The sequence below is a fragment of the Gadus chalcogrammus genome, chromosome 8, assembly GCF_026213295.1.
Source record: "Gadus chalcogrammus isolate NIFS_2021 chromosome 8, NIFS_Gcha_1.0, whole genome shotgun sequence".
Classification (NCBI taxonomy): Eukaryota; Metazoa; Chordata; class Actinopteri; order Gadiformes; family Gadidae; genus Gadus; species Gadus chalcogrammus.
In genome coordinates this window covers 13,279,267-13,292,130 of record NC_079419.1, presented here as the reverse complement: position 1 = coordinate 13,292,130, position 12,864 = coordinate 13,279,267, and the positions used below count along the sequence as shown (strand labels likewise).

The 12,864-nt window shown below is 43.9% G+C and overlaps 1 protein-coding gene across 2 annotated transcripts; it reads left to right on the top strand.

Moving 5' to 3' along the window:
* The first annotated feature begins 205 nt into the window (after nucleotides 1–205).
* Nucleotides 206–10,737, top strand: pigr (polymeric immunoglobulin receptor). 2 transcript variants are annotated; one of them, XM_056596377.1, is made up of 8 exons: nucleotides 206–316; nucleotides 2,854–3,186; nucleotides 4,536–4,617; nucleotides 6,480–6,706; nucleotides 8,033–8,111; nucleotides 9,341–9,429; nucleotides 9,621–9,670; nucleotides 9,999–10,737. In XM_056596377.1, exons 1-8 carry the CDS (start codon nucleotides 268–270, stop codon nucleotides 10,041–10,043), a joined length of 954 nt encoding a protein of 317 aa, XP_056452352.1. In that variant the 5' UTR covers nucleotides 206–267; the 3' UTR covers nucleotides 10,044–10,737. The 2 variants fall into 2 exon arrangements, with proteins under 2 accessions (XP_056452352.1, XP_056452351.1); XM_056596376.1 differs by having other exon boundaries at nucleotides 9,952–10,731.
* The last annotated feature ends 2,127 nt before the right edge of the window (nucleotides 10,738–12,864 follow it).

Below are 12,864 nucleotides of genomic sequence, written 5' to 3'. Positions count from 1 at the left end.
TGTTTTCCTCTTCGTCTTTGCCATTAGCGGGTTTAATATTTACGTTTCCATAGTGGAAATGATCTATGCTAAATCTATAGTCATTAACTCATGCTAACAATTCCAAATTAGTTGGAGTCAACTAATTGACTCCATCCCAAAACCCCCAAAGTTATTCAGCACCTAATCGGTTAATTTATTTTGCAACAACTGGGTCCCAATTGTGGTCACGTGACCACCGAGCAGCATTGGGAACCTCGGCCAGAACAGAGGGCACCACATCACACCATGCCACAGCTGCTCACCGCCGTGTTCCTCCTATTGGCATGCATCCCAGGTACTCGTTGTTCTACTACATTTATTGTAACCTTATTGGTAACGTGTTTGGTTAATGTTGTTCCTGATGGTAGCTAGCTGTTCTTCTAGATCCTCCTTGGATGTCCTCCTTGGATTGTGTTTTTTTCTTTTTGTAAGTTTGAAAACATTGTGTTCGCATTTGGAGAGAAGAAAAATAAGATCATATTTTTATAACATGCTTACTCTGCTATATATTTTTCAGACTTTAATGCATTTTTGTTATCCTGGAATCTTGAGTTTCATGATTAATTTCATTACACATAGGCTAAATTACATAATAAAAATCATATTACATTATGATTTGTATGCTATTTATGCTTATCTATACTATTATTGTTAGTGTCTTACTTTAATTTAGGTTTCATTTCTTCAACCTATCGGTCATCCATGTTCGAAGTGGGAAGGGAAGTGTGGAGGGAGAAGTGAAACTTTGCCCGAGTTCCGTTTGAGATGAAGCAAACACCATATAGCCTTCTTCTCAAAGCCCTGGTTTTCCTTTTCACATATATTACATATATTACATTAAGAAAATATCCATGTCAAGAAATAATTTAGAATGAGACTTGATTCACTTATAGTCTCTAAGAGCCTTTTATAGCTGGTATTATTATGCGTTTTGGGCAATCGAATATGAATCGGATATCGCAAACACGCGTATAGGCCTGCACACACCTTCTATTTAAACCTGGCGTCAGAGAGAAACGTGTGATTGATGACCTGATTGATCCAGATCCAGATAGTTATCCAGATATCAATGATAGTCTTTCGCACGTCAGTTCCAAGCTAGAGAAAAAGTTTGGTTATTAAAAGTTTTAGAACTGCTGATGATTGCAGACCCTTGCACAATCGCTGTATTGTTTACAATGTTCCTAATGATGAAATGCCTAACCTAACAGCGGAGCTCCATGAACCATAAATAGGAGCAGATAACTACTGGACACTACCATATTGGTCTTTTTTTTAACAACGTAGCCTAACGCATGCTGATACTTTAATTATTTATGATTGCGTTTTTGGTGAGCAGGGGCGCGCTGTTGCAAGTTGATTTTCCAAATGTTGATGATTCAAGTCAAAGGAATGATGCTGTCGAGTATGAGTCAAAAGTGGAGGAAACTGCGTCCATTTCCCATCCCCAATGCAACGCTATTGGCTATATTCTTGATGATGCTGAGTCGGGTGCATTTCCATTTGTGTTGGATATGGTCAAAATGCGTCTCAGACCAATTTATGTACTTTCTAAGATCCAATAACAAGGTTAATTTAAAGCCTGGATTTGTATGCGCTGTGGCAGGACATAAGTAATTGATTAGTGTTTTGACTGGGCTTCTTGATGACGGTCTCTGGATTCACTGTCTACCCCTACCTGATCCTTAATGGCCTGTACTGTCTAACCCCTACCTGCTCCTCAATTACCTTTCTCGGTAACCACTCTCCAACCCCTACCTGCTCCTTAATGACCTGTCTCTTTACTGTCTAACCCCTATCTGGTCCTTAACGACCTGTCTCTGTATTCCCAGTATAACCCCTACCTGGTCCTTAACAACCTGTCTCTGTATTCAATGTCTAACACCTACCTGGTCCATAATGACCTTTCCTTGTTCTGTCTAACCCCTACCTGGTCCTTAACGACCTGTCACCGTAGTCACTGTCCAACCCCTACCTGGTCCTTAATGACCTGTCTCTGTACTGTCTAACCCCTACCTGGTCCTTAATGACCTGTTTCTGTACTGTCTAACCCCTACCTGGTCCTTAATGACCTGTCTCTGTACTGTCTAACCCCTACCTGGTCCTTAACGACCTGTCTCTGTATTCACTGTCTAACCCCCACCTGGTCCTTAATGACCTGTCTCTGTACTGTCTAACCCCTACCTGGTCCTTAATGACCTGTCTCTCTAATGTCTAACCCCTACCTGGTCCCTAATGACCTGTGTCTGTACTGTCTAACCCCTACCTGGTCCTTAATGACCTGTTTCTGTATTCACTGTCTAACCCCTACCTTCTACTTAATGACCTGTCTCTGTACTGTCTAACCCCTACCTGCTCCTTAATGACCTGTCTCTGTACTGTCTAACCCCTACCTGGTCCTTAATGACCTGTCTCTGTATTCACTGTCTAACCCCTACCTGGTCCTTAACGACCTGTCTCTGTATTCACTGTCTAACCCCTACCTGGTCCTTAACGACCTGTCTCTGTATTCACTGTCTAACCCCTACCTGGTCCTTAACGACCTGTCTCTGTATTCACTGTCTAACCCCTACCTGGTCCTTAACGACCTGTCTCTGTATTCACTGTCTAACCCCTACCTGGTCCTTAACGACCTGTCTCTGTATTCACTGTCTAACCCCTACCTGGTCCTTAACGACCTGTCTCTGTATTCACTGTCTAACCCCTACCTGGTCCTTAACGACCTGTCTCTGTATTCACTGTCTAACCCCTAACTAGCTTTGGATACATGTCTCTGCTAAATCCACTTGCAGCCACTGAACCTAAACCCCTGACCCCTCTCCCGCCCGCCAGCCGCCCGGTCCGGGGTGACCACCGTGTCTGAGCTCAGCGCCCTGGAGGGCCGCTCCATTGCCGCCCCCTGCCACTACGACCCCGCCCTGGCCGCCCACGTCAAGTACTGGTGCTGGGGCATCTTCAAGGACACGTGCACCACGGTGGCCCGCACGGACACGGCCCCCTCGGACCCCAGAGTGAGCATCGTGGACGACCCCGCCCAGCAGGTGTTCACGGTGACCATGGCGGACCTGACAGAGGACCAGGCCGGGTGGTACCACTGCGGTGCCGAGGAGGGGGGGATATGGAGCAAGGACCCCTCGGCCGCCGTCTACCTCAGCGTGGTTCACGGTGGGTGGGGACTCGGGGAGAGGGCGGGGTCTTCTTGGCGGGCGTGGGGGGTGTGTGGTTGGCCGTCGTAGCGGAGAGGGGTGTTGGTTTTTAGGGGTCGACTTATGGTGCGTTCAGATCTCGGATCGGACGCCACGCCCACACTAAAATCGTTTTATTATGTTTTGAGCGTAGGTCGTCGGAGAAAAACATGGACGCCACCCGGAAAGCTATTGTTGCGGTAGCATTGGCCGACTACTACTACTATTTTCATTTATATTATTTCAGGACTACGAAATAATATAAATGAAACGGTGCGTTTTCACCGTACGAAAACGCAGCCATTTGAACTTATACAATTTTCACTTCATTTCATGTTTCACTGTATCTTCTGCATATGTAGGTTATTACAGCAATACGAGTGATTGAAATTGCGATTTAAACCACCAAAGCGGTCCAAACACAATGAAAACAGTTCACTGAATGTCACACTGGGCGCATCCATCTTCAATTCTATCTCGGAAGCCTCGCTCGGTCACCGCTGAGTTCAAACGAGATGGCGAGATCGACTTCCGAGGAAAAGGGGCGTGTTTGTGCGTGTCGCTAGGCAACGTCCTCGGAGCTCCGAGACGGATGGATATTAAAACGCACCATTAGCTCAGGAGGTATTGGCATTGGCTGGTTGGCTTGTAACCGGAAGGTTGCTAGTTCGATCCCCGGCTCTTCCTAGCTGAGCATTGAGGTGCATCGCATGGTTGACTCCGCCATCGGTGTGTGTATGTGTGCATTAACCGTTGAAAGTTGATTTTGATAAAAGCGTCTGCTAAATTCCTTAAATGTAAATGTCAAATGTTTAGAGGACAGCTGAATGACGTTGGGCCCCACACACTGGCTATATCACAAACCTAAACTAAAGGGGATAAAACACACTGTTTCTGTAGCTACTCTGCCCTCGGTCCAGCAGCGAACGTCTCTGATATGTCATTGTCTTTTGTTGTGGATACACACTTAGTCCAACCATGCACTTGGCTAGCTCCCACCCATAGAACCAATAAACTTGTCGTTTCCCATTCTGTAGCTTTGGCCAGTGTCTAGTTTGAGCTTCTTTTTCTTTTACTTGGTTGTGCGGCACTATTAGTAGTATTTTAGTTTTGCCTCCAGTATCGATTGTATGCCTGGATAATTCAACGTCTCACCTGTGGTAAAAGAGTCTGCCTAAGTGACTTAGTGTGGGCAGCTTTCTCTCCACCCTGTTGTGCCTGCTGATCCCACATGATCCCTGATCCACTTATTCTCTGAGCTGCTTGTTAATGTTTAACCGTATTGATTTATTTTTATGGATCGTTTTATTCCTTTGCGTGTTTGATTAGGCATGTCTGTGGTGAACAACCGGCTGGATGGAGAGGAGGGGGGAAGCGTTGCGGTGGACTGTCTCTACAGTAAGAGATACAGGTATCTCATCCACTCGTCCAATCACTGAACCTTCTCAAACTCCATGTGTCTGTGGTTCTTAACCTTTCGTATACGGTGAACCCCTTGATTTTTCTTGTTCTGAAAATGTTTGGGATCCAAACGTCTCTAATTTTTCTGCGTCTGCCTCCACCAAATCGTTTTTCATCGTTTATCTGCCGGTAATATCCAGGGAATGTGTGCTCACTGCAGCACATCAAGTGATTAGTAATAGTTTGTTTGTGGTTGTGAATCATTAGGCAGGTTTGTTGGTGTACGCAAGAGCTTTTATGAGAAGTTATTTTCTTAATACATTTTTAGACAAAACACTAATCATTATTATCGAAGACGGCTCGTGAACCCTATGATAGAAACACCCCTCCATGCGCGAGAGACATGATGTAGCATCCAGAACATGGAGGAAACACAATCTCAGCAAACAGTTTGGAGAGTAATCTGTGTAAATCCGCCTACTCAATGCATGAGTGAATGTGAATATTACCCACAGACGGTCGACCTCTGCCCGAAATGGTCTGTTGCAGCGGGGAAAGTAAAAGTCTGGCAGTGGTTTTCACCGGTTCCTCTTCACTCATGCATCGCGGAAACAGATTTCTATCATTAGCTTCACTGGTTTTCATTTTAATAAGCAAATCGCAGATGGTTGCTGGGAAATGCTGGCACACCAGGCAGTAACTATCAGGGAGGGGTCAATTAGAGGTCATCTGTGCTCTTCATGTCTTAAAATAAGCTCTAGGGTGGTGGCTTGGCAGTGTGGCTACCATGTCGGCAACATGCGTTACATATTGACCCTGGTGGACCTTGCTATAGATCCTTCCCTCGCTCTCTTTCAATCAGTCTTCACTCAGAGGAAAGTATCCATGAGTGCACGTGACCTCACATGTCCAGTTTGACATTAGGGAAAAACCCAAAGCCTCCTCCTGCTCCTTAAGGAAATGTATCTGAATGACCGGTTCATCTCTTAGGATAAAAGCATCTCAATGGCAGTTAGTAGTTAGGCGTAGTTAGTGTCCTAACCACGTTGGTGATCCAGGTTACACCTCTCCACTGTCCCGTCAATAGAGACACAAAACAACAAAGACACATTAAATTAATGAATCTATTACAGTTCCAGTTTGAAGAGAAAGGACCCTACCGTCCTGGACAGATGAACATGCCTATAAATTAATGCAGAAATACATTAATGAATGGTCTGTTTTGCTACCTTTATTACCACTACTAGTATAGCTATTACTATGAATGCTAATTATTTAATCAGATGAGACCCCTTGAAAGTAAAATCTGTTTTTCAAGAGCAACTTGGCCAAGAACTAGCATCAAAGCACACATCAGGGTTTCAGAGAGACAATGCAACAAAGGACAAGCTTACAGGAGCCTTCTTAATTTAATTTAATTTAATTTAATTTAATTTAATTTAATTTAATTTAATTTAATTTAATTTAATTTAATTTAATTTAATTTAATTTAATTTAATTTAATTTAATTTAATTTAATTCAATTCAATTTTATTTGTATAGCTCTAAATCACAGGTACAATAAGGGGTTTACAGGCTATATATTTATGCCCCCCCCCCCAGCCATAGCCCCTAGATGGCAAGAAAGAACTCCCTTGATCAGAATGGAAAATCGAACACTGACTCCTTTGTTTTAAAGGTGACATATTATACTACCAGGTGTGAGTGTGATTAGCCATTAGCGCGTCAACTTGTGATGTCAGAAGAGGGCCAAGGCTGACTTTCAAAACGGATTGCAATGGATAATCACTCTCACACCTGGTGGTATAATATTTCACCTTTAAGGGTTACCTCGGCCCTTCTCATGCATCTCCACCTCTTTTTCTCCATCAGAGACATAAAGAAGAGCTGGTGTCGCAGTGGGGACCCAGGCTCCTGTCAGTTCACGGGGGCCGAAGGCATCTTCGACAGCCCCTCGGTTACCATCGTTGACGACCGGGTCGGGGCCTTCACCGTCAACCTCAGCAAACTGCGGATGGCGGACGCCGGCTGGTACTGGTGTGGCGTCGGAACGCAGAAGACCGCCGTCCAGGTCCTGGTCACGCCTCGCCCTTCAACTAGTAGGTTCTGTAAAAATATTTTAAAGGGAAAGCATTTGTTTTATCGCCTGGGGATTGAGTTTCCGATAAAAGGATTTTACCTCACACTATGTGAGATGATAATAAGCCATTGCAAAACTGTTAATAGTTAAAACACTGCCTCCTGGTGGCTACCTGAACTATCAAAAGGACACTAGGGCGGCAGTTGGACTTGCACAGGTGCCAACAACCAGTGTTGGGAACGTTACTTTAAAAAAATAAGTAGTTATAGTTACTAACTACTTGTTCCAAAAAGTAACTGAATTACTCTATAATAAAAGTAACTAGTTACCAGGGAAAGTAACTATTTCGTTACTGTAACAAAAGAAAGTTGCTATAGGTCAAAAATTTGGATTTTTCTGTGCAGTTTTTACTTGGCCTTAATTTTTTAAATGGTTGAACTGCCCATTCAAGGCCCTGATATATTTCCAAGAGAATTTTAATTGGCTTGGTTGCAAATTAAAATAGGAATATCTGCCGAATATCTGCCGAATACTACAGAAAATGCCAACTTTTCATCGGATTGCTCCAGACTCGCCATTTCTGCTTCTTCATCAAATCTGTTTGGTGTGTGCATGTGCGTGTGTGTGTGTGGCGCGCGTGTCCTGGCTTGTGTGTAAAAACACTGGCTCCGATTGGCATGAAACATGAGTCTGCCTTAGCAAATCATAATCGCTTATCTTGTTGTTAACCCACCCGGTCTCCTCACTAGCAGTTTGTGTTTGGAGCCAGGGGTGCGTTCGGATTACGCAGTTTATTCAATCAATTCATAGTAACGCACCGCACTTAACGTACAGTAACGGTAACGGCGTTGTAATGACGGAAACAGTAATTAGTTAGATTACCCCGTTACTGAAAAAATAACGGCGTTACCTAAACAAACTCCGTTCTTTTAAACGGCATTATTACAAACACTGCCAGACACTAACATAATGCATGCATAAACACACAGGGAGTTTGAATATAAGTGTTTCGTTTCATTACATTTCACACTAATATTCCCTTTTTTAAAGTCAATTGATTTTGGAGTTTTTCTTTCATTTATTTATTTGAGACTTTGGTTTCGGGTCTTTTTACATCACAATCAAGTGCAAGTGGAACAATAACATCTCATGCTGCCTCATCTCCAAACAAACATCACAAAAACCATAACAAACCTAGAACACACAATAAAGGGAAGGTAATTGGCGAATGAAACAAATGTTTTCATGGCTGTGCTTATATGACTGCGGTTTTACAAAAGCGGATTGAAACACCTCCCTTCTAGCCACTTGACTGAGATTTCTGCCACTACTTCACCGTCTGCAGCAGCAGTTCCGGTGACCTCGACCCCGGCTGGGGCTCGTTCCCCGGAGCACATCTCCTTGGAGTCCCAGCTGGCTCACAGGTAACTAGTGTTGGGAAGGTTACTTTTAAAATGTATCCAGAATACAGAATACATGCCCAAAAATGTAATATGTAACGTATTCCGTTTCATCACTCAATCTGAGCATTGTATTCTGAATACTTGGATTACTTCCACATTGAATTGCATTTAATAAGTGTGGGAATGCGGCATCAAATCCTGCTTACTAAAGAGGCCTATTCTGGTGTGTGAGAGAGAGAGAGAGAGAGAGAGAGAGAGAGAGAGAGAGAGAGAGAGAGAGAGAAACAAACTAACTGTATTCTAAATACCAACTATTCAAATTGTAACTAACGGAATACAGTTAGCTATAATTTGTATTCTGAATACCGGTACATAACGCCGGTACATGTATTCCGTTACTCATCAACACTGCAGGTAACATATATAAATGAATAACATTATATTTATTTAGCTGATTTACAGTAAGTGTGTTCCACAATGAAGCCATAACCCAAAAAGTGCAAGAATAATTCAAATAAATCACATGATTCAAATAAGCATACTGCTTCAAGTGCTACAATATCTACATTCCTGTCTGCCTGTCTGTACATTGAGGCTTTAAAAGTTCTGTAAGGGTTGTGAAGGTCTTGACGCTCTGCCTTGGGCGCCAGCAGCGAGAGCTTCTGCACTAGCATTAGCAGTAGCAGTAGCACTAGTGGTTTCGCCCGCTGACCTTCGCATGCCACATAATGAGCGGGTTCTTCCTCTTCCCCTTCTTCTTCTAAGTGTCTCGTCCCGCAATTTCAGAGGTCCTTCACACATCTCCTCCCTCTCGCTCTTGAGAGCCCTTAACTGCCGAGAGCAATTTCTCGCCGGCCGGCCAGGCTGTGGTGTACTGAAACACGTGTCTCTAGGGGATTCTGAGGGCTTGGGACTGGAGAGCAGGACTGTTGTTGTAACTGTTGGCAGACAGAAGCCGATGTCAACGAGCTCAGGTGGTGTCCTCCAGCCGCGGCACCGTGACCCTCTGATGCAGCACTTCTAATCAGAGTCCACACGCGCACGCACGCATATGTACACACACACACCGAAGTTCACTCCAATGTTATAGAGAGCAACAGCTTTTCGCAGTGTGTAGTAGTTACATTTTGTGGTGCTTTTGTGTGTAAATGTTGATTGTGGTATAGAAAACTGTAATGTCAGTTGTGATTTATTATCTGTTTCTGTGTGTGTATGTTGGTTGTGTGTGCGTGTGTGTGTGCGTGTTCCAGGCATGTCTTGGGGGCAGTAGTGGTGTTTGCGTCCTTCACGCTCATCGTTGGCATGGTCTTATTGGCCAGAAAGATCTGGCAACGGCACAGTAAGACATCATGCAATTTAAACACACAAGTCTGTGGTTCTGTTCTCTCCCGCCGTACACCTAATCTAATATTGTAACCTAGTCTGGCAACATTCAACAGAATGGACCCAAACGTGTCCATCGTTGCACGTGTTGTTGCAGCAGTGCTCGCGTAGAAACGCTGACGCAGGAATGTTCCCTGTCTATTCTAGAGAGAGAGCAACGACGGAGACAGGGCGAGGAGCTGAAAGCAAGACTCAGTGTAAGCTATTTGATTTTGCAACCTCAGTGATTTTTTGTAGCGATTCAGATTTTTGAGCAACAGTAGTGATTTGTTTCACTGCAGTTTTGATTTTTGTAATTTTTTTGAATCATGGTAATGATTTGTTTTGCTACAGATTCGATTTTTGCGTTATTGTACAGCTTTTTTTGGCAATGGTGATTTTTTCTGAAAAGTTGTTGTCCTTGAATAACAGTAGTTACATATTCTAACATTTGTGTTTTTGACTAACAGCTATTCTTTTACCCTTATGTTTCCCTTAGTTGTGTCATGAGGACATAGATGAAGCTTCTATAATCTTCCTCAACAGGGATTCACAGAAGATGGATATCTTCGGTGCAGAATAATAAAATAAGAGGCCTTTATTTTTCATAATTTTCAAGTAATAATTTTTTTTGCAGAATCTATTTAACAGAGGCTATTATTGTGTAATGTTTATTTGTGTTAATTTCCTTGTTACCAATGTAATTTTTTGCTTTCATTAAAAACATATAAGTAATTTAAAGTGGCCACTAGGTGGAGACCAACACTTTTTGTTGACGGCTACTAGTCTGATGTCTACTATTGTAGACTGCAGTGGGCACACTGCCGCTTCTGATCCTGGTGTGTTCGTGCATGTGTGTGCGTTTGTACGCCAATGTTGTGTACAAGTTTAAGTGTGCAAACGTACCCACTACCCAAGTGTGGTAGCCTACACCACACGAAACAAGCTTTGTTTTTAATCTCACAATTCAGCCCACATGTGCAGTGTTGCATCGCATTAAAGCAGATTGATAAAGTTCATAGGCCTATTTCTATGCAGGTCGCCAACTGCAGGCAAATTAATTAAAAGGAGAAAATGAGTAGAAGTGAGATACAGACGTTCTCGAGTCACTTAATCTCCAGACGGAAGCCGTGGAGGATAAACCGTTGTGTCGGAGGCTCTGCGCTGCTTGAATTCGATTGCAATTACACATTTTGATTACATTTTGTCCGTGCTGCAGCTACTTTTTTTTGGGTAATAATAGAGCCTACATTAATCATTTTGGATGAGGGGATAGTCAGTAAATACAAATAAATATGCCTGCCTCAGTGAGGAGAGTGAAGGACAGCCAAAGAAAGGCAAAATGACCCACTTCGGCTAATGGCCGCGACACAATCATGTTGTCTGCAAAGAAATGGGTGGATAAAGCAATAGGTGAGGAAAAGAGGTTGAGAGGGTCGAGTGAAGGCTGAGGGGAATGGGTGCATTAGGGCCAGAGATGACGATGCGTATGCTTCTACTGGAACCACAGCAGCACTGATATCATAAAACAAGACGCGACAATGTGCATTCCAATCCAAACTAAAGTAACCCCCCCCCGACAGAAGAGACGACAAGATAATACATTATTGATCCCAGATGGGGACCATCAGGAACAGAAACAACTTCGGTAACGCCATGGCTGCCACTGTGTCTGGCACCATGAATAAAACATCCTCAGACGCCCGCTCCATGCGGGCCCAGATGCAGTGGTCAAGGGCGGGGGACGGAGCCAGATTAATTCAGAGGGTGTGAAGGCAGCTTGGTCCGTGCGCGGTACAGTGGGCTCCTCCACAGTGAGATGAAACGAGGGTCCATATGGCGCTGTGATGTTCGCCCACCACTGTAGGATCCACCGTGACATTAGCTGGAAGGCGGCGTAATGGCGGGAACCAATTGTTGGCGGTCACAATGGCCGTGGAACGGGCGGGTGCAGGGTTGTGTGTGTGTGTGTGTGTGTGTGTGGGGGGGTAATTATCTTCCTGGTGGCATTGCAAAGAGGCCTTCCTCCTCTCATCAAACCCGCACACAGACACCATCAAACCGCTGTCTCTCTAAATGCATCGAAAAGGCGCTGGAGAAGAGCCCACTGAACGGCGGATGGGATTGGAACAGCCTGCCCTACGAGCGGATTGGTCTTTATGATGCACTTTGAAAAAAGAAAAAGAGGTAGAGGCAAAAGTTGTCTGGGAGTTTTCCTGGGGGGAATTTATTTTTCCCTCCACATAAATTACTTGTTTTGGTCTTTTGAAGCCGGATAACTGGGTAACTCGGCGTGCCTAGAATTCCAACCGCTGGCTATTAATCGGACAAGCTGTGTGTGTGTGTGTGTGTGTGTGTGTGTGTGTGTGTGTGTGTGTGTGTGTGTGTGTGTGTGTGTGTGTGTGTGTGTGTGTGTGTGTGTGTGTGTGTGTGTGGGCGTGCGGGCCTGAGCACGAGTGGTTGTTCGAAATTGAAACAATCAATACATTGGTCAACTGCGTCGCAAAATGTTGTTTGTGAGAGCGGGCGATGTTTTGAGCGAGGCTTTCGACGGACCTTAAATTGTTCTTCTGCAGTTAGCTGGAGCGACGCAACAAGGACTCCACTGCTGCTCATACTGTATACCTGATCCCACAGCACTTCATCCTCGTTGGCCTACTGTACTGCACACAGGAAAGCAATTCATAAGTGAGGCTAATTGACTCTCCGTCGTAGCATAGTGGCGTGTGGCCAATTTCATCACTAATCGCAAAGAAAACGTTAACATCCTCCCCCAACAAAAAAAAGGAGCTATCGCAAGCCATTTTTTTAAAATAAATTGCCCCTCTGTAGTTCTTCCCCTGCTCCATTTCTGTTCCGTTTCTCGCAGCCGTCGTCATTACCGTTAAACCTTGATTCACCTCACCATGCAGGAAGCCCGATTATCCGCGAGAACCACAAAGGAGAAGGAGCTGGAATGAGCCCTCCAGTGCGTCTAAATAAAACATAATTTGCACCCACCACAACGGATTGGAATTAATATTTTAAATTACCCCTGCTTACGCTGTTGTCATTTCATATTCTAATGTCATGAATAAAGGTTAGTCCGTTTCATTAATTCGGAAATGTGATTATATTACATGTATGGCTTTACATCTAATTCATATATATATATATATATATATATATATATATATATATATATATATATATATATATATATATATATATATATATATATATATATATATATATTCTGCATTCAAACAGGTCAATTATACTGGGTCTAAATTCAACTTTCATGTGCCGAGGCCGGCGTATATTCCGGCAGTCCGCCTGAAAGGGGCCTGGAGTGAAACTCTGTCCCCACCGATGGTTTTCAAATTAAACTGCTGCTCCTCTTTCGCACATCCTCCGCCTCCTTCCGACTTCC

Excerpts from the sequence above, each read along its gene's own strand:
- pigr (XM_056596376.1), top strand. The coding sequence starts at position 268 with ATGCCACAGCTGCTCACCGCCGTGTTCCTCCTATTGGCATGCATCCCA. Across the intron at positions 317-2,853 it reads CCTATTGGCATGCATCCCAG|CCGCCCGGTCCGGGGTGACC; the intron begins GTACTCGTTGTT and ends CCCGCCCGCCAG. Across the intron at positions 4,618-6,479 it reads CTCTACAGTAAGAGATACAG|AGACATAAAGAAGAGCTGGT; the intron begins GTATCTCATCCA and ends TTTCTCCATCAG.